The 22214-nt window shown below is 41.9% G+C and overlaps 2 protein-coding genes across 5 annotated transcripts in view; both read right to left on the bottom strand.

Annotated features, from left to right (window-relative positions):
* The window catches only part of LOC127055754 (protocadherin gamma-C5-like), a 342247-nt gene that overhangs the window by 313669 nt on the left and 6364 nt on the right, over positions 1 to 22214 (bottom strand). The gene's annotated exons all lie outside the window — the stretch shown is intronic.
* Positions 1612 to 21639, bottom strand: LOC127055763 (protocadherin gamma-A4-like). The gene is made up of 2 exons (XM_050963084.1): positions 19046 to 21639; positions 1612 to 2036 (listed from the first exon to the last, which is right to left on the bottom strand). The coding sequence occupies exons 1-2, from the start codon at positions 21464 to 21466 to the stop codon at positions 1710 to 1712; spliced, it is 2748 nt and encodes a 915-aa protein (XP_050819041.1). The 5' UTR covers positions 21467 to 21639; the 3' UTR covers positions 1612 to 1709.

Raw genomic sequence — 22214 nt, 5'->3', positions numbered from 1 at the left:
GGTAAAGAACAAGCAGGAAACGGAAGCCACAGCGATCACCAAATACAAGGTGAGGCTGGACTGGGGGTCTACAGGAGCTGAGAGGCTGCTTAAATCGGAGAGGATTTCGGGGATGCTGTCAGCCACCACCACCGTGACAGTGGCCGTGGCAGAGAGAGGGGGCTGCCCGTTGTCCTTCACTAAAACCACCAGACTTTGCTTGAGCGCATCTCTGTCGAGAAAGGAGCGCGCCGTCCTGATCTCGCCGCTGTGGAGTCCCACAGAGAAGAGCCCCGGCTCTGTAGCCTTCAGCAGCTGGTAGGAGAGCCAGGCGTTCTGCCCGGAGTCTGCATCCACCGCCACCACCTTAGTGACCAGGTAACCCGGCTCGGAGGAGCGAGGGGCCAACTCCACTCCCGTGGAGCCATCGGTGGGAAAGGAGGGGTGTAAGATGTGCGGGCTGTTGTCATTCTGATCCAGTAGAAAGAGAGTGACGGAGACATTACTGCTGAGAGGTGGGGAACCCCCATCCTGAGCCTGCACTTGGAACCGAATCTCCCGGAACTGTTCGTAATCGAAGGAGCGCAGAGCGTAGAGAGCCCCAGTCTCGGAGTTAATGGAGATGTAGTAAGAGAACGGAGTTCCTTGAATTTGACCTTCAGTAACAGAATAAGTCACTCTGGCGTTCTCTTCCCAATCAGCATCGTTTGCCTTTAATGTGAAAATGGAAGCCCCTTTAGGATTATTCTCTGTGATATAAGAGGTGTAGAGTGTCTGGCTGAAGACAGGCGGATTGTCGTTTTTGTCTAAAACCTTCAACAGGAAGAACGTGGTTGTGGAAAGAGCAGGAGTCCCTCTGTCTGTGGCTGTGATCGTTACATTGTAATCCGAGACTTGTTCCCTGTCCAGTGCTCTGTCTGTCACCAAACTGTAGTAATTATCAAATAATTTCTGTAACCGACAGGGCAGGTTGACTGGGATGGAGCACGTGACCTCACCATTCTCTCTTGAATCTGCATCTAGTACTTTTAAAAAGGCGATCACAGTTCCCTCCGAGGAGTCTTCGGGGATCGAGCTGATGAGAGTTGTGATTGTAATTTCCGGAGCGTTATCATTTACATCCATAAGAACTAACGAAATTCTTGAGCGAGCAGATAGTCCTCTCCCGTCGCGGGCTTCAACCTCTATTTCATAGAATTCACTTTCTTCGAAGTCTAAGTGCCCCGTCAATGTCACTTTCCCGGTTTTAGAATCCAGCTGGAATATGTCTGAAGCTTTCTCTGATATTTTCCGGAAGGAGTATGTTACCTCTGAGTTCATTCCTTCATCCAGGTCAGTGGCGTTCACTGTAACCAAAAGGGACCCTATAGACACGTTTTCTAAAACATTCACCTTATAAACAGATTGTGTGAAAACTGGCGCATTGTCATTTGCATCCTCAACAATAACGCGGATTCTCGCAGTGCCAGACCTGACTGGGTCTCCTCCATCAATGGCTGTGAGGACTAGATTGTAAACGGCTTGTTCTTCCCTGTCTAGATTTTTTTCTAGCACCAGTTCAGCGTATTTTGCACCATCAGCTCCCGTTTGCACATCCAGGGAGAAATGCCTGTTGCTGCTGAATTGGAAGCTCTGAATAGAATTACTTCCTATATCTGGGTCCTGGGCGTCTGGCAGAAGAAAGCGCGACCCAGTGCTTGTGACCTCACTGATCTTTAACTCTAATTCCTCTACTTGGAAGCTTGGCGCGTTATCATTAATGTCGGTGATTTCAATTTCAACTGTATAAAGTTTAACCTGTTCCTGAACAAAAATCTCCAATTGTAACAAACATTTTGAGATCCGGCCACATATTTCTTCTCTATCCACTTTTTCACTAAGATATAAATAGCCGTTCTGCAAATTGAGAGCAAAATATTTCCTCCTACCTTCTGCAATAATTCGGACTCCACCGTCTGAGATTTTTTTTGTATCGAGCCACAGATCCTTTGCGATGTTCCCCACGAGAAAGCCTTTCTGCATTTCCTCAGGAATCGAATAGTGAATCTGCCCAGCAACTGCCTCACAAAGGAAAATCAACGTAAAACAGCAGAGCAACCCTCTACAATCCCGGAGTCTTTGTTTATCGGCCATTTCCTTCCCTAGTAATAGTATTATTCTGATTCCCCGTCACCGATGTGACTATTGTGGTATTCTATCGAGTCCTTTGTCTCCGCAGCAACTGATGTTTGCATCGACACTGTTTCAGAGATTATTCCACTAGCAAAATTCTCTTTAGAATCTCTCTGACTGATCGTGAATCTGATCTCTATATATTGTTATGCGTTGTGTAAGCGGTTATGGGCTGTCTGGGTTTCGCATTGCATTTCGCTCTCTGATCGGTGAACAGCGACGCTCGGAGCCTCAACCAATAACTGCACCAGCTCAGATAAATATCCCTCTTGTTTTCCCTGAGTTTATTTTGTCTAGTTGTTTTAATCTTTTAGGTGTGCTCCTCCCTCTATTTTTTTAAAAGAATACTCCACAAAAACAGAGCTAGACATTTCATCGAATCAATTAAATTCGGGAACGTTTTTTTCTTAAAATACATTAATTATTCACTCACAATACTTAAAGCAGGCTTTTTGCTTCTCCATTTCCAAAGAATCATTATATCATAAAAATGTTATTGCTACATGTGGAAGCAGGACTGGCTTTACCATGAGGTGAACTGAGGCCACCGCCTCAGGTGCCACACTGTTGAGGGGAGGAGGTGCCGCTATGATGCAGAGGGTAGAAATTTGTGTCTACTGCTGGTGCATATGTATTCTCTCTGCTCTAGATCCACAGAGATGGTTGAGTGCTGTGCTGGAGGAAGGAGGGCACAAGAGACATAACAGGCAGGCAAGAGAAAAGATGAGAGGGAATAACAGAAAGCAGCAAGAGTTGCAGACAGAGAGAGAGGAGGAGGAGCTGTTATGTACCTTTCTAGCACCCCCAGGAGCCTGGACTGATTAACACCAGCTTCTTAGGGAGCTTCCTGTTTCCTACTGCTTCTCTGAACCCACTTGAAGAAACAGGCAGCCAACTGAAGTAGTAGGAGCCAGTTAGGCCCTTAAGAGATGCTGATACCTTCCCTCACTCAGGCTCTGCTACCAGCCTGCTTATTTGTCCCCTTCAACTGAGTGTTGAGAGCCACTATAGCTGGCACAGAACATCATTCATGAGTGAAAGAAGAAAATGCCCCTCTGGGGGCAGTATTCAGAAAAAGAAAAAAGCAAAGGAAGCTTTTCTTTCTAAGCAGGAAGGAGCTCTCCTGAGATACATAGAGACAAATGTTCACGGTGAGCCTTTTAGCCCCAGTGAATATGTGAGTGGTGAGGAGATGCCTGATCTTCCAGTTAGTCAGAGTGCAGGTGATCGGGCAGCTACTGCAGCAACCATGTCTCCATCTCAAATGGATGTAACCATGCACATTCCTGAAGAAAAGTGTAGATCAGAGAAGAGTGTGGTGGAGGTGCAAGAAACAGCTGCTGCTGAATTTAGTTCCTTAAGTCTAGATCAGGGATAGGCAACCATGGGCATGTGGCTCACCAGGGTAAGCACCCTGGTGGGCCACGCTGGGATGGTTTGTTTACCTGCTGCGTCCATGGGTTCAGCTGATCATGGCTCCCACTGGCAGGCCGCATGCCAAAGTTTGCTGATCTCTGGTCTAGATGATCCAGGACTGTGGACCCACTTGAGCAGTAACCTGAAGAACTTCCTTGTACTGCATGGGCCACAGCAAGTGAAAAACTTCATGTTCCACAAAGACAATGAAAATAGAAGTTTCTATCCAACACATTACTGGAGTGAAATCCCCAATGGTGACAAAGTGGAGAGGCCATGGCTTATGTACTCAAAAACCCATAGTGCTGCATACTGCTTTTGTTGCAAACTCTTCCAGTTTAATGTTCCAGACACATTGGGTTCTACAGGAACAAAGGACTGGAAAAATCTGTCTAGAAATCTGGCATGCCATGAGAAGGGAGCAAAACACCAGAGAGCATTCCATATGTGGAAAGAGCTTGAGATGAGACTAAGGCTAAAGGTCAAGATTGGCATCAAGATTGCATCAGAGTCTCTTTACTGGCAAAATGTTCTGAAAAAGCTCATTGCCATTTTGAGAATGCTTGCTACCCAAAACCTAGCACTGCGTGGCACTTCAGGTCAGCTGTATGTGCCAAACAATGGAAACTTCCTTCAAATTGTGGAGCTGATGGCTGAGTTTGATGCTGTACTCCAGGAGCATCTAAGAAGAGTCACTAATCAAGACATGTACACACACCACTATCTTGGAACAACAATTCAAAATGAGATCATACAGTTATTGGCAACAAAAGTCAAACAGAAAATTGTAGCAGATCTGAAGTCAGCAAGATATTACTCTGTTATTTTGGGCTGCACACCTGACATCAGCCATCCGGAACAAATGACTTTAATGGTGCATTTTGTAACAACAACAGAACCTAGTGAAAATGTCCCTGCAGTGGTGACTGTTGGAGAGCATTTTCTAGAATTTATTGACATTGATGATACTACAGGAGCTGGTATGACAAATATGCTTCTTAAAAAGCTGGAAGATACAGGAATTGTGATAGCTGACATGAGAGGTTAGGGCTACAATAATGGTGCCAACATGAGAGGAAAGAACAGAGGAGTGCAGGCACAGATCCAAGAGTTAAACTCTCAAGCTTTTCGGTCCTATGCAGTTCTGATTCATTGAACTTGGTGGTCTATGATGCAGCATCAGCTTCTAATGAGGCTGCTGAATTTTTTAATATAATCCAAAGCATCGATGTGTTTTTCTCTGCATCAACTCATCAATGGCAAATTTTGAAGCAACATCTGGGAACATCCTCTCTGGCACTGAAACCATTGAGTGCTACACAACGGGAAAGTCAAGTGGAGGTGATAAAGTCTATCAAACACCAAATTGGGAAGATAGATGATGCCACAGTTGCCATTATGGAGGATAATGCTATGACAGGAACTGTTCACGGGAGAACAGTGGCAGAGGGAAATGGAATCACCAGAAACATACATAACTTCAAATTTCTCTGTGGCTTAGTGTTGTGGCATGACATACTGTTTGAAATAAATGTTGTAAGCAAGAGACTCCAAGGTGTTGACCTTGATATATCTGGAGCAATGGAACAACTGGACAAAGCAAAGTCATACCAACAGTCCTACCGGTCAGATGAGGGATTTCAAAACTTTCTGAAGAGTGCACAGAAGTTGGCAGAGGAACTTCACACTGATGCTATTTTCCCACCCATTCAAGAATACAAGAGTCACTAAAGAAGAAGACATTTTGATTATGAGGCATGGGATAATCCCATAAGAGACCCCAAACAACAATTCAAAGTTGAATTCTTTACCCGGGTGCTATATTATGCAATACAGTCAGTTGATGAACTGTTGAGGAACACAGCCGTATATTTGGGATGTTGTATGATATTCCAAAACTCGTCACTATACCCGAAGACGACCTGCACCAGCAATGCATGGTAGTAGAGACAGTGTTGATGCATGATGACATGTGCGATATTGATGCTAGTGATTTAGGCAATGAACTGGAAGCCCTTTCAAGATACATTTCAGCAGGATCAACTCCAAAGGCTGTTCTGGAATATATGTGCACAAATAAGATGACCACCCTCTTTCCAAATGCTTTTGTTGCTCTGCGCATACTTCTAACATGGAAAGCACCACTTTGATTATTCAAACAGATAAAAATGCCAGTGTTTACTATTCAGACAAGAAAAGTTACATTTGCTGTTCAGGCATTTGAAAGTTAAGTGTTACTTAACATTTTTGAACAAGGCATTTTAAATTGTTAGTTCTCCTTTATTGGGGTAGGTAGCAGAGCAGTACTATGAAAGGAGTAGAACAGGAAGAAGGCAGAATTGAGACCTTTGAAAATTTTGGCCCAAGCGAGAGGGCATGGAGGCGTCATTTGAACTCCCTGCCTCAGGTGCCAAAATGTTGTGGGCCGGCCCTGTGAGGAAGAAATTTTTTTCCCCACTTTCCCATCAGCAAATTTGAATATTTTAATCAATATGTAAGTATACAATGATGGGATTATTGACTAATGTGAGAGTAAGAGAAAATCTCTCCTAAATGACAAAGAACAATATTTTCTAAAGTGCTGTATTTTCTAAAGTGCAGGTGTTTACTCATCTGAAGTGACCAAAACTATCTACTGGCCAAATGAGACTTGGAAGGTGATCTACAAAAGAAAACAATTTTCTCTTGGCACTGTATGAAGAAGAGAAATGTAATATTTTGTTGTTTTACATTAGGAACTCAGTTCTTTCTTACACTGTAAGACTCAGGAGAGCTACAGTAAAGAATGACATCATGAGAGGAAAGAAAGTGAAAGTAGATTCATCAAGGAGGGAAAGGATTTTTCAGTTAAACTGTATATAACATTGTCTTTTTTGTTAGCAATGGCTAGTTAACATTTTGAATAAAGGAAAACATTGATAGAAGTTCAGCACCTTTTTCACCACTATAACCACCATAATAATAAAATAAATAATAAATTAATTATTAATAAATATGTCCTATATCTTCCTCTGATGCTCCAGCCAACAAGATAAAACCTTTTAAGTCATTCAGTATTCATCGACAATCCTGTGCAAATCATCTTAAAATTTGTCTCTCTTTCCCTCTGATTCCAAAGTTCAAATTGTGGCTGAAAGTATCCTACTTTTCTTTAAACATTTCCATCTTTCATTCTATTTTTCTTTCCTTCAAAAACCTTGAGAAAAATATATTTGCATTCTACCATAAATGTGTTAGCATTCCTAATTCAGTCCTGACAATACGTATCTGCACTGCAATACAGTCTGTAATTATATTTTCCCATACTATTGTTTCTACAGGACCTTTGCTTCATTTGGGGCCCGATTCAGTCCCTATTGATTTTAGATAGTTTTGACCTAGGCCATCAATTCACAATAACTTCAGTGGAGTTACTACAGATTTGTGAACAGTATTTTGCCTCAGGCCCATTCCTCATTTACTGTGGCCTCCCTTATTCAGGTTCTGCATCATCAAGGCCTAGAAACATACCTACTTATTTGTAAGCTTGTGGCTAGTACCTTTGAATGTGCTTAACAGTAAGTACTAACAGTCAATATTAGGCTGGCACTAAAGTCCCTGGAAGACTCCAAGCATCATGCACATCTTCCAACCTACAATCTGAAAAAGGAAGAAGTCTGGCAAATATCACTGTATGTGATCCTACTAATAAAAACTGTTCATTAGGCTTATAAATAAGGAAGACAGAGTAAATATTGTGGCTGCAATCTTAATTTACTTAGGCATTTATTGACTCTTCAGTGCTTACCTTAATGTTAACCTTAATGTTATTTGAACATTTTCAGTAGTCTAAATATTGGAACATAGTTGTTAAAAAGTGTTAATGTTTACAATCAAACAGTACTGTGTATAAACAAGCTATTACTTTAAAACCCTTATAAATTTACCAAATGGAACTGATTTTAATCAGAAGGATAAAATAATTTAATCTATCTAAACACAATCTGCCTGCAGGCGGTCAGCTTTCTAACCTTTTCATTCAGTGCTAGAGATGTTTGAAAGGGCACTGAGATTATTTTTTATAATAGAAATATTAGGGTTTGGGCTTTTTGCCGTCCTCACCTTCAAAAGTGGCTCAAGTGTTTTTGTCCCAACTTTTTAGAAAGATTTTAGTCTCAGTTAAAAGCAAAGCCTTCCAGTTTTCAGCACAAAATTTGAAAGATTTAAAAGGTTGTGAGCCTCTGAAAACAAAGTCTTGTAAATTGTATAGCAGAAATTATAAGAACCTAAGAAACTTGAACAGCAGCAAATTTTCTTTCCTAAATATAAAAAATTATAAATTCCACAATAAATGAGGCTAAAAGGTAATTAAAATTACAAACCAAAATACTTAACTATCTATACTTTTTTAAATTGTCCATTCAACTTTAACTTTGCCACTTGTGTTTGTCTGTCTAATCTATCTATTTACCTATCTATCTGTCAATTCATTGTTTAATGGTATGATCACATATGATTTACCCCATGGGGTAAATCCATTAAAACATAAGAATGGCCACACTGGGTCGCAACAATGGTCTTCAAACAGTGGCAGGTGCCAAATGCTTCAGAGGGAATGAACAGAACAGGACAATTTATCAGGTGATCCATTCCCTCTCATGTACTACCAGGGTCTCATAATTTGAGGTTTAGGGACACCCAGAGCACAGAGTTGCATCCCTAACTAGCTTGGATAATAGTTACTGATGGACATATCCTCCATGAATTTATCTAATTCTTTGTTTAACCCAATTATACTTTTGGTCTTCACACTTTTGGACTATAAGGTTGATAGAAATCTGGCTAGATCATTGGGCTCAATGGGTAGTGATCAATGGCTTCACATCTAGCTGTCAGCCGGAATCAAGAGGAGGACCCCAAGGTTCGGTCCTGGGGCCAGTTTTGTTCAATATCTTCATTAATGATCTGGAGGATGGCATGGATTGCACTCTCAGAAAGTTTGCAGATGACACAAAACTGGGAGGAGTGGTAGATAGGCTGGAGGGTAGGGATAGGATACAGAGGGACCTAGACAAATTAGAGGTTTGGGCCAAAAGAAATCTGATGAGGTTCAGCAAGAACAAGTGCAGAGTCCTGCACTTAGGACAGAAGAATCCCATGCACTGCTACAGATTAGGCACCGAATGACTAAGCAGCAGTTCTGCAGAAAAGGATCTAGGGGTTACAGTGGATGAGTAGTTGGCTATGAGTCAACAGTGTGCCCTTGTTGTCAAGAAGGCTAACGGCATTTTGGGCTGTATAAGTAGACTGGGATGATTTAGTTGGGGATTGGTCCTGCTTTGAGCAGGGGGTTGGACTAGATGACCTCCTGAGGTCCCTTCCAACCCTGATATTCTATGATTCTATGATCACATCCCCTGGCATAAATTTCCATGGGTTGACTGTGCATTATGTGAAGAAATACTTCTTTATCTTTGTTTTAAACCTGATGTCTATTAATTTCATTGGATGACTCCTGGTTCATGTGTTATGAGAAGGGATAAATAACACATCCTTCTTCAGTTTCTCCACACATATTATTATTATTGACTTTTTCTGTACTTTTCCAATGCTAATATATCTTTTTTGAAATGGGGTCACCAGAACTGCACACAGTATTCAAGGCATGGGCTTACTATGGATTTATATGGTCACATTATGATTTTTTTGTCTTATTATCTATCCCTTTTTTAATGGTTCCTAACATTGTGTTAGCTTTTTTGACTGCTGCTGCACATTGTGCAGATGTTTTCAGGGAACTATCCATCATGATTCCAAGATCTTTTCCTTGAGCTAATTTAGACCCCATCATTTTGTATTTATAATCTGGATTATGTTTTTCAATGTACATTACTTTGCATTTATTAGCATTGATGTTTATCTGCCATTTTGTTGCCCAGTTACCCAGTCTTGTGAGTTCCCTTTGTAACTCTTCATAGTCAGCACTGGATTTAACTACCTCCAGTAATTTTATATTGTCTGCGAACTTTGCCATCTTACTGTTTATCCCTTTTCCAGATCATTTATGAATATTTTGAACAGCACTGGTCCCAGAACATATCCTTGGGGGATCCCTCTATATAACTATCTCTACTGTGAAAATTTATCTGTTATCCCTACCCTTTGTTTCCTGTCTTTTAACCAGTTACTGATCCAGGAGAGGACCTTCCCTCTTACCCATGACTGCTGACTTTGTGTAAGAGTCTTTGGTGAGAGACCTTGACAAAGGCTTTCTGAAAGGCCAAGTACACTGTATCAACTGGATCACACTTATCGATACGCTTGTTGACATCCTCAAGAATTCTAATAGATTGGTGAGACATGATTTTCCTTTACAAAACCCATGTTGACTCTTCCCCAACATATCATGTTAATCTGTGTGATAGATAATTCTGTTCTTTACTAGTGTTTTAAATTAACCAATTTGTCTGGTTCTTAGCTTGCAATTGCCGGGGTCACCTCTACTGACTTTTTAAAAATGTTAAGAATTATTCTTACATTAGTTACCTTCCAATAACCCGGCACATGGGCTACTTTAAGGGATAAGTGACATACCACAATTAGTAGTTCTGCAATTTCATATTTGAGTTCCTTCAGACTTCTTGGGTGGATATGGTCTGGTCTTGGTGACTTCTTAACATTTAATTAATCAAATTGTTCCCAAACCTCATATACTGACACCTCAATCTGGGATGGTTCCCCAGATGCATCACCTAAAAAGAAAGGTGTGGGAATCTCCTTCTCATTGTCTGCAATGAAGATTAATGCAAAGAATTCACTTAGCTTTTCCACAGTGGCCTTATCTTATGCTCTTTTAGCACTTTGATCATCCAATGGCCACACTGATTGTTTGGCAGACGTCCTGCTTCTGACTTAATTTTTTTTTTTTTGCTATTAGTTGTGTCTTTTTCTAGTTGGTCTTCTAACTTTTTTTTTTGCCCTGACTAATTATATTTTTACATTTGACTTGCCAGACTTTATGCTCCTTTCTATTTTTCTCAGTAGGATTAGACTTCCTATTTTTAAAGGATGCCTTTTTTGTCACTAACAGCCTCTTCTTCTCTGATCTTTAACCATGGTGGTATTTTGTTGGTCCTCTGTTTTTTTGGGGGGAGGGGAGAGGGATATACGTTTAGTTTGAGCCTCTATTACAGTGTTTATAGATATTTCCCATGCTTCTTCCAGACATTTCAATCTTGCAGTGGTTCCTTTTCATTTCTGTTTAACTAGCTTCCTCTTTTGAAGTTATATGCTAATGTGGTGCGTTTCTTTGTTATTTTCCCTCCTATAAGGATGTTAAATATAATTACATGATAGTTTCTGTTACCAAGCAGTGCAGATGTATTCACCCCTGGGACCAGATCCTGTACTACACTTAGATTAAATCAAGAATTGCCTTTCCCTTTGTGGGTTCCAGGACTATCTGCTCCAAGAATCAGTCATTAATGTTGTCTACAAATTTTATCTTTGCATCCCTTCCTGAAGTGACTTGTAACCAGTCAATATGGGGTTGTTGTAGCCTCTGTAATCTCCCATATAAATGGTAGTTTTAAAAATTGAGGGTAACATACTGAGTCCTACCTCAGGAAACAATTCAGACTTTGCAAAATCAGAGCTCCATTATACCCAATCTCACATCCTTTGCGATATTCCCCAAGAAAGAGTATTTCTGCATTTCCTTGGGAATGGAATAGAGAATCTGCCCAGAAACTGTGTTCTGAACAGCAATCATTATAAATCAAAGAAGGGAAGACACTTCTTTTGCTGTACCTGTGCTTCTTCCACTTCCACAACTCTTTAATTGTATTTCCGATTACTGTTGACTGACTGAGAAGCTGTAACCAGACACTCATTTTGATTTCTGAACCTCACAATAAGAAGGATTCATTCTGACTGGTAGGTTGGTGAAAGGGTGTGGGGAGAATTATGGCTTCCACCAAGACAATCCTGGTGAGAGGCATACTGGAATCACTCATAGAGAAAGTAGTCAGCGTTGTGAAGATAATGGAAAGATCTTCTGCTCTGCTCAGAATTGTGTGAATATGCTATGTAAACCCCTCAGATAGTAGAAATTTTGTCCCACCAGAAATGCTTCCTGAGATAAAACAGGTACCTTAGAGGCTTGTTATCTGGAAACAGATAGGTCACATTTCTACCTACAATATTCAGTCTGATCATACCCAACAGTTTCATGAATTACTATCAAAGGGAAAAAGGAACCAACGTTGGTGAAATTAGAGATTATTGTAGTCTAACAACATTTTTGCTCTCTTCTACACAGGTTCCAATTCACACCGAGGGTTTCGCAAGGGGCAATGCCACTGGTGAAATCAAAAGTGCTTTCAAATGTATGCATAAACCTGCTGGGATGTAATTCATTCCAGCAAATGTGAATGGCTTTGGCTTAATGAATCAATCCACTTAAATGGCGGGAAAGCAGCAGTCCTCTGACAGAGAGAAGGAGAAAACTCCTGCGCCAGAGTCCTCACAGAATGGCCATGGAAACCCTTTGCAACCCTAGGAACAATAAAATGGAGGTGACAGCTAATGAGTATTTATCCAGGCGGTAAATACATTGGGAACACAGAAAATGGAGCGGGGGGAAATCTACCAACTAAAAACTACTAAAATTAAGGAAAAAAGATATGCCATTATTTGAGTCCCTTGGAAAGTCTGATTTAACGTGAGCTAGTAACACTGGCAGTGTACACCTTAGGGCGAACTACAAGACAGCCACCAAGTTTCGAGAGGACCTCTTTGCTCTTTTTGCTAACCCTATTACTCATATCCAGCCACAAACAGACATTACAATCCCATGAGAAACAAATTCACAACGTCTTTCCCATTACTTTGAATTATTTGTTCGTATCCATATTTACATAACTCTGTGCCTCTTTGTACCATAAAGGCCTCTAGAGTTGATGAATGTAAAAGATGATGAGAAAAAAGTTGATAAAGTAAAACAAAATGTCTTAACTAGTATTTTCAGCAGCGTACACTACCCTACTTCCTCCCTAAATCGTTTTTATAAATAGAAAAGTGTTTGTTTTAAATTTAACCATATTATACTGTGGCAAAAATTTTAACGCAGTGCACAAACTCACCGGAGGAGTGTTGTCCTTCTCAGATGTTGGATCCTTATTTTTCTTAAATATCATCACAGAGTTCTCAACAGAAAGGGTGGTGTCTCTCACACTATTCTGACGACTGGGATTTAGAAAGTTAGAGTAATTTCTTCCGGAATCTGCGGCTAAACACAGATTATAGCTATATGGTAAAGTCCCATCGCAGTAGTTTGGTGGAAATCCATGACCCGCCTTGGAATAATGATCAGAACCGAAACACTGCAAAACTGGAATATTCCTTGATCTTCGCAATTTCATCACAATGGCCAGTGTAATTGTCAGAAGGAATAAAAATGAGATCAAGGCTAAAGCCAGCACCAAGTAAAACTGTAAATCAGACTGAGATGCCGAGTCACCCGACTGGTCGCTCATTTCCGGAAGGGCCTCTTGGAAGTTCTCGGCAAACACCAGGTTGAGAGTCACTGTGGCTGACAGAGGCGGCTGCCCGTTGTCCTTCACCAGCGTGACCAGCCTGTGCTTCACAGCATCTCTGTCCGCAAAGGCGCGGGCTGTCCGGATCTCCCCGGTGTGCAGCCCCATGCTGAAGAGCGTCGGTTCCGTGGCCTGGAGCAGATGGTAGGAGAGCCAGGCATTGTGTCCTGAGTCAGCATCCACCGCCACCACCTTCATCACCAGATAACCTGACTCGGCTGAGCGAGGGGCCATCTCGAACAAGGCGGAGCTATCGGCTCCGAGGGAAGGGTACAGGATTCTAGGGGCGTTATCATTCTGATCCAGAATAAACACCCTGACGGTGACATTGCTGCTGAGAGGCGGGGACCCGCCGTCTTGGGCCTGCACTTGCACTTCAAACTCGCGGAATTGCTCGTAGTCGAAGGAGCGCTGGGCATAGATAGCTCCGGTCTGGGAGTTAATGGAGATAAAGGAGGAGAGAGGCACCTCCCGGAGGTTGCTGCTCAGGATGGAGTAAGTGACTCGAGCGTTCCGGTCCAGATCCCAGTCTGAGGCTTTTACACTGAAAACAGAGGCCCCCGAGGGATTGTTCTCTGGCACATAGGCGGTGTAGGAAGGTTTTTGAAAGACAGGGGCGTTGTCATTGATATCCGAGATTTGTAACAGGATGGTTTTCTGTGTGGAGAGGGGGGGAGAGCCTTTGTCTGTGGCTGTGATTGTGATATTGTACTCCGGGGTCCTTTCCCTGTCCAGGGTGCTGTCTGTGAGGATCTTGTAGTAATTTTTAGAAGACGAGATTATTTTAAAAGGCGATTCCTCTTTAATGAGACAGTTGATCTTGCCATTTTCCCCAGCATCCTTATCGTATGCATTCATCAGAGCTATCACTGTCCCAGGCAAAGAATCTTCGGGAATGGGACTGGACACAGATGTAAGTGTCAGCTTGGGGGAATTGTCATTTTCATCTGTAATATCGACTTCAATTTTGCTATGACCAACCAGTCCTCCTCCATCTTTGGCTTCCACGCTAAGTATATAACTATTTGCCTCTTCATAATCAATAATACCTGTAGTTGTAATGCTTCCGTTTCCGGGATCCAGTGAGAACAACTGACGAACACTGTCTGGTATATTGCTGAAAGAATATGTGATTTGTGCATTGAAACCTTCATCCATATCAGTAGCTTTCACCTGAAGAACTAACGAGCCCTTCGGTAGATTTTCCCGCAGTCGGATTTTGTACACTTTTTCAGTGAATGTGGGAGGATTGTCATTGGCGTCAGTAACATTAATCCGAATCTGAACCGTCCCAGTTCTCACTGGATCTCCCCCATCCACAGCTGTCAGGATCAAGAGGTGGGAACTTTGCTTTTCGCGATCTAAAAGTTTCTCCAACTCTAACTCAGCGTATTTATTTCCATCCTTGTTCTCTTTAACTGCCAAGATAAAATAGTGGTTGGAGCTGAGCTCGTAATTCTGTAGCGAATTACTCCCAACATCCGAATCCAGAGCATTTCCTAGGGGGAATGTTGCTCCAGGCAAGGTGGACTCACTTATTTCTAAATCAACAGAATTTTTGCCGAAGCGGGGTGCATTATCATTTATATCCTTGATTGCGATGTTCACATGAAAAATATTTAATGGGTTTTCGACTAAGGCTTCTAAATTTAGGACACAAAGCAATTTTTTCCCACACATTTCCTCTCTGTCTATTCTGTCGTTTACGTATAAATTACCATTTTCTGTACGGACTCTAAAATACTGTTTTTTTGCCGTAGAGACAACTCGCAGTTTCCTTTGTTGCAGTTCTTTGATATTCAGTCCCAGATCCTTAGCAAGATTCCCCACAAGAGACCCCTTTTCCATTTCTTCAAGAATTGAATAATTGAGCTGCTCTGAGACCGCACCGCAAAACAAAAAGAATAAGAAGGGGAACAGTACTTGCCATCTGAATCCGCAGGGCTTCTCTCTGCACTGTAATTCCATCCTGGTCACCACAGCTCGGCTGAATTTATAATCGGATGTATTCTGAAGAGAATCCAATATTGTATTTTGTATATTTCCGTGAGAACGAAAATTCCGCGATAATGAGGAGTACTGAAAATCAAATTATCTTTCTGTTTTCATAATAATTTCCAGAGGGGTGATTTCTCCGTTAAGCAACACTGTGTGAAATGTCTGCCGGCCGTGTCCCTTCTCCGATCTGCGCTGTGTGACTGTAGGAAGCTCCAAATGATCTTCAGCAGCAGCTCTGTCATGGCACTGGCCAACAGCGGCACTCTGAGTCTCGGCCTTAGAATTGCAGCTAGACTGATCTAATAACAAAGCTCGTGAATATCATAGATCGGACAGAAGAAAAATGTCTTTCTCTATGCACATTTAAAATGTAAATATTTTAAAACTTTAGTCAAATGAATCTTTCCATTCTGTGGTAAAATAATATCTTACTCGGAAGCCAGATAAATGTTTTAAAAAGGTGGCTTAGATTTGTACTTCACGTGTTTAATTTGAGGTTTATCTATGTTACTGTGTCCCTTATCCTATAGTTATTTATGTATTCTAGAATTCTGTGGGAAAGTGTTAGGTAAAGTAATGCGAGAGAAAAAGAGAGAGACAGAGGGAGACATCTTTATCAGATCAGACCAGAGCCCCATCCATTCTCCATTCTTCCAGATCCTAGGTGTGATAGAGCTTCTTTTATTAATATCAGTATAATGAGGCACACGGGGAAAGTGTAATTAGTCCTATTATGGTACAACTTTTTTGTACATCCTTTCCCATGAGTAAGATTGAAACCAACTGCAATTTACTGACACAAAGTAAATGTTGTCGTAGCCCTGTTGGTCCCAGGATATTAGCGAGACAAGGTGAGTGAGGTAATATCTTTTATTGAACCAACTTCTGTTGGTAAGAGAGGCAAACATTCCAACTTACACAGAGCTCTTCTGTGGTCTAATAAAAGATATTATTTCACCTACCTTGTCTCTCTAACAGAAAGAAAGGCATAATCTTAAATGTACCCAATCAAGAAAAATATAATGCAATCTTTAATGTATAAATAAAAATAGGATATTATTTCTGATAAAAAGTAAAGACTGAAGATTTACACCAAGCCAATTCCCATCCTTTTTAGTTCCTATGCACAATTTAAAATATTTTCTTAAAATTCAGGGATAACTCACAACAATTTCAAAGTCTCAGGATTAAACAGGAGGAAAATCACATTCATCCTAAAACTGCCAATAGTCTTGCAGATCTGGGCTAAAAATTGTCTCCATTTGGGACTCTTCCAAAATTGCTTGCAAATTTTCTGTCTTTCCACTTGTGGAAATGGAGAAAGAGATAAAGGGAATTGGACATAGAGATCTTAGTTTTGTCTCTAGGAATAGAGCAAGAGTCAAGCTAACAAAATCTGGCTGACACTGACTCTAATAACGGGAGACTTGAAAGTAGGGCCTAGGCAGGTAAGGGAGAAAGCGAATGGGAACAGACAGTAAGAGATACTGTTTTGACTTTGTCTTAGATAAGAATGGAATGTAGACTGTAGCAGAAATTAATGAGAAAAGAGATATCTGGAAGAAATATGTATAACAAAATGCAGCTGTTGCTCATTATTGTAGGTAAGGAAAGGTATAAAAGCTTGCTTAATTGTTTATCTAATGGAGATCGCCCCTGTGTACTCTCCCCTGCATTTGCAATTGCTCGAAAATAAAGCTGCCTCTGGCTTGTTGCTTCAAACTCAGAGTGAGGACTCGTTTTTCTCCAACACACTCAATTACTTCTATCTTGTGCCTGTGTTTGCAAAGTGTAAGGTGCACCATCATTATTATCCTACGTATTGGAAGTAACAATAGTAGTGGTACTAAAGAGTGGAATGCATTTTACAGAGCAAATAAAAGATAGTCAGTTCCATGGAGTTCTTACAATTTAAGCATAGATAACTGAGCATTAGCACACCTAACTTTTAGGTACCTAGAAAATCACTGGGATTCAGGAAGTCTGAGTTTGATGCCTAACTCCCTCTACAATGAATGGTGAGAGATACGCACCTCAGAATGGGATTCATAAAAGTCAGCATGCAAGGTGGCTCCTAGAGATAGGCCCTAAATCCCTGCTTCCTCCCTCTGCTTGGGATTCTTAGCTGCAAACCCTCTGGAGTTAGGGGCCTTTACCACAATAAGAACCTGTGTGGAAAGGAAGTGGAAATGAGGAGAAGAACCTGAACATTTCTCATAACTTCTATCCCAGTGATTAGGGTAGTCAGCTGGGATATTGGAGATGCCCAGGTCAAGTTCTCCTTCCAGCAGAGGGGTTGAATTGAGATCTATTATCTTTCAGGTAAGTGCCCTAGCCACTGAGCTATAGGACATTCAGAGGTGGGTCTCCCTCAGTTTCTCCTGGTGAAGCTGTGTCACTGTGAGTAAATAATTTTAAAAAGTCATTGGAGTAAGGGGACTAGCTCCTGGGTCTTCCTCTTCACAGATGAGTGCTTTAACTACCAGGCTTTGGCCCCACTTGCATGCTTGCTCTAGCCCAGCAATTCTTTCATTATTTAATCCACAGTGGAAAAGATCCAACAAGGGAGACTGAAGGAGCCCCAAATCAGAATGGCCTACAGCCCAGTGGCTAAAGCACTCAACACAGAGGTAGCACATACATATACAAATATTTTCTCCCTATCAGCCAGAGGGGGGACTTGAACCAGGAATCTCCTCTATACTAGGTGAGTACTTCAACTACTGGGCTTAAAGCACTCAGAGAAGTCCTCCCCCTGTGTGTGTAAACTTTTCCATGAGACCCTGGTCTGGTACGTGCTCTTGGAGCCTGCCTACCGAATTGCACCCTGCAGGCAAGTTAAGCAGAAGAATGCCTATCTTTTCCCAGTGCTCTGAGGCTTAGGCACCCAGACATCTCTTGTGGGGCTGAAGTGTGCATAGTTAGAAGTTAGAAGCACCTGGGGAGATTTTACTGAAAACATTTAGATGCTCAACAATTTTAAGCACCTACAAGGTTCGGAGGAAGTTGAGTGGGAGCTTTGTGAATCCCAATGTGGCCTGATTCTGGGATGTAGGCAACTAGAGTGGACGTTAGGTGCCTAAATCATTTTGTGAATTTAGCCCCTAATCTAAATACTCTCAGGCCCAAATTCAGCACCATCCCTAAGGGTGCCTACTTGAAGCATCTGAACATACTAAAAAGTAGGCATATGTTTCCATACCTTTCTGAGTCACCTCACTGCCTTGCATCAGAGCCCATCTCTTCATCTATGACCCAAAGGATAATTAGGGAGAACTTTCCAGAAGTTAGAGGCAAAGCAATTTCTGTGCTAGGTAAGAGACTACTATACAAGATACCACAAGGAGAGATCAGAAACACACTTAGTTTTACTTTTCTATTCCAGAATTCAGGAAAGCACCTGTTAATTTTATACTGATGGGATTTACAAATGTGTTTAAACACTAAATTCTCTCCCAAAATGGGGCCCTAGATTATGATGTAAATCAAAGATTTTTGCAAATGCATGCCCACAATAACAGGAAAATGATGATGAGGAAGGAAGGAAATGTATACAACAGGATGTCAAGAGCAGACTCATTCTAAGGAAATTAATTATTATTATTATTAGTTATTATTAATAACAACTATTTGATTGACTGATTTTTCTTAACGAGTAGAGAGAGAGATTGAGAAAGACTGTTTAGTTAAAAATATGATTTATGTCCGATTACAGTTTTTAAACTTAAAAATTAATGCTTGACACAACTTCCTAGAATGCCAGCCAGTATTTTGGGAAGCGCACTCACAGAATCACACTTGAGATTTACACACAAAAACATGTAGTATTAGTATTAGTATTTTAGCACATTGAAAGCTAAGATTTCAACGGAAATCAAAATTCAAAACAAAACCATGAAACCTACCTGGCTGATGACTTGACCTTCTTTATTAATATTTGAATCATCTGCAATTAAAACAGGCCCTGATTTCTCAGAAGGATGCTGATCTATCAGAGTATTTGAACAACTTCCACTAGGAAATTTCCACTGACTTTTTCTGGAGTCTGTGGTTAGAGAAACCTCACGTGAGTAGGAGTGAAGAAAAGCTCTGACTCCATCGAGCCCCACAAACTGCGAGACGGGAACTCCACTGAAAGTCACACTCGAGGAGTCAAACAGCTGCGAGTTTCTCCACCGGCGGAGCCTCAGGGCCACTAACACTATGAGAAAGGTAAAGAACAAGCAGGAAACGGAAGCCACAGCGATCACCAAATACAAGGTGAGGCTGGACTGGGGGTCTACAGGAGCTGAGAGGCTGCTTAAATCGGAGAGGATTTCGGGGATGCTGTCAGCCACCACCACCGTGACAGTGGCCGTGGCAGAGAGAGGGGGCTGCCCGTTGTCCTTCACTAAAACCACCAGACTTTGCTTGAGCGCATCTCTGTCGAGAAAGTAGCGCGCCGTCCTGATCTCGCCGCTGTGGAGTCCCACAGAGAAGAGCCCCGGCTCTGTAGCTTTCAGCAGCTGGTAGGAGAGCCAGGCGTTCTGCCCGGAGTCTGCATCCACCGCCACCACCTTAGTGACCAGGTAACCCGGCTCGGAGGAGCGAGGGGCCAACTCCACTCCCGTGGAGCCATCGGTGGGAAAGGAGGGGTGTAAGATGTGCGGGCTGTTGTCATTCTCATCCAGTAGAAAGAGAGTGACGGAGACATTACTGCTGAGAGGTGGGGAACCCCCATCCTGAGCCTGCACTTGGAATCGAATCTCCCGGAACTGTTCGTAATCGAAGGAGCGCAGAGCGTAGAGAGCCCCAGTCTCGGAGTTAATGGAGATGTACGAGGAGAGCGGAGCTTCCTGGATCTGACCTTCAGTAACAGAGTAAGTGATTTTCGCGTTCTCACCCAGGTCGAGGTCATTTGCCTTTACCACGATTATGGAAGCACCTTTTGGATTATTTTCCAGCATGTAAGAGGCGTAGGTTGTTTGGCTGAAAATGGGCGGGTTGTCGTTTTTGTCTAATATCTTCAGTAGGAGGAAGGTGGTTGTAGCGATGGGAGGAGTGCCTTGATCCGTGGCTGTGATAGTTATATTGTAATCTGAGATCTGCTCCCTATCCGGGGCTCTGGTAGTCTCCAAACTGTAATAATTATCAAATGACTTCTGTAATCGAAATGGGAGATTATCTGGGATAGTGCACGTGATCTCACCATTGACTCCGGAATCTCGGTCTTGTACATTTATAAGAGCGATTACAGTTTCAGGAAGGGAGTCTTCAATGATTCCTCTGCGAAGAGATGTTACAGTAATCTGTGGGGCATTATCATTTGCATCAATGACTCTTAACAAGATTTTGGCTCGAGACGATAATCCACTCCCGTCCTGAGCTTGTACTTCCATTTCATGTATTTCAGAGTCCTCGAAGTCCAGATTCCCTACAACTGATATGTCTCCCGTCCCAGAATCCAACTGGAATATATGGGCAGCTTTGTCTTCTATTTTTCTAAATGAGTATGTTACCTCTGAATTAATTCCTTCATCTTGGTCAGTGGCGTTTACTGTAAGCACCAAGAAACCGACAGGGACATTTTCCATAATATCCACTTTATAGACAGATTGGCTGAAAACTGGTGCATTGTCATTTACATCCATAACAATAATTCTGATTTTCACAGTGCCAGATTTGACTGGATCTCCGCCGTCTGCAGCTGTAAGGATTAACTGGTGAATTTTTTCTTCTTCCCTGTCCAATAATTTTTCAAGAACCAGCTCTGCGTACTTGCCACCATCAACTCCCGTTTGCACATCCAGAGAGAAGTGTTTACTTTTACTAATTTGGTAGCTTTGGAGGGAATTGAGTCCCTTATCTGGATCCCAAGCCTCCGGCAAAAGAAAATGCTCCCCCTTTCCCGTGGTTTCAGTTATTTTTAACTCCACTTCCTCCACTGGGAAACTCGGCGCATTATCATTAATATCCGTTATTTCGACTTCAACCGCAAAAAGCTTCACTTTATCCAGAACAAAAATCTCAAAATTTAATAAACAATTCTCTAGCCGGCCACAGATCTCTTCTCTGTCTATTCTTTCGCTAATATATAAATGTCCACTGTTCAAACTGAGAGCAAAATATTGCTTCATACCTCTGGAAATTATCCTGACTCCGCGGTCTGAGAGCTCCTTTATATCCAGTCCCAGATCCTTTGCTGTATCCCCCACAAAAGAGCCTTTCTGCATTTCTTCAGGAATTGAATAACGAATCTGTTCAGAAATTGTACCCCAGACTGTCACAATTATCAAGAAAAGCGGAAGTCTTAGTTTGCAATCCCAGCTCCTTTCTTTATCCGCCATTTCCAAAGCACCGGGATATTTTCCGATCCTATTGATTATATATATTTCCCCAGATATATAGAGATGGTTCGGAAGCTACAACTATAAAGTTCAAATCAGTCCAAATCAGCGAAGAACTAGAAGCACTCACCTATCTTCCTCTTTTCCACCCAACCGCAATCAGTGCAGATCTGATCTCCTGTGCTGTGCTTTGTAACAGCGGGGCTGGGCTGGCTGGATCTCTCTTTCCAGTTCTCTGTCTTATTGGGCTAACAGCGGCGCTCAGAGTCTCAACCAATAATTGCACCAACTCAGATGCTACATTAACTGGATATCTATTTGTGTGCTAATTTAATCTTTGTCTCACTGTGTGTCCTAATTTGCATTACAGTTTTAAAGGTATCATACTCTGGAGCTCCAAGTGACAGACTTGAGAGGTTCCGAAAAGTGAACTGCGAAAAGTGAAAACCCTCAGCTCAGGGGGCTAGACTAGATGACCCCGCGGCGGGGTCATCTAGTCTAGCCCCCTGAGCTGACACCGCGAGATACCTTTCAGCCCTACACTTTTATGATTCGATTATTGTTTGAAAGCAGAAGATGGAAAACGTACACTGAGCCGAGGTAAATATTTTAATTTTCCCGATTCAATAATTGACTCAAAAGTCTCCATCTGAAAAAAAAAGTGTGTGTGTGTGTGTGTGTGTGTGTGTGCGTGTGTGTGTGTGTGTGTGTGTGTGTGTGTGTGTGTGTGTGTGTTCGGACTCCAGAA

Source organism: Gopherus flavomarginatus, chromosome 7 (assembly GCF_025201925.1).
Source record: "Gopherus flavomarginatus isolate rGopFla2 chromosome 7, rGopFla2.mat.asm, whole genome shotgun sequence".
Classification (NCBI taxonomy): Eukaryota; Metazoa; Chordata; order Testudines; family Testudinidae; genus Gopherus; species Gopherus flavomarginatus.
The sequence above is the reverse complement of the archived record's forward strand: the minus strand, read 5'-3'. Positions and strand labels throughout refer to the sequence as shown.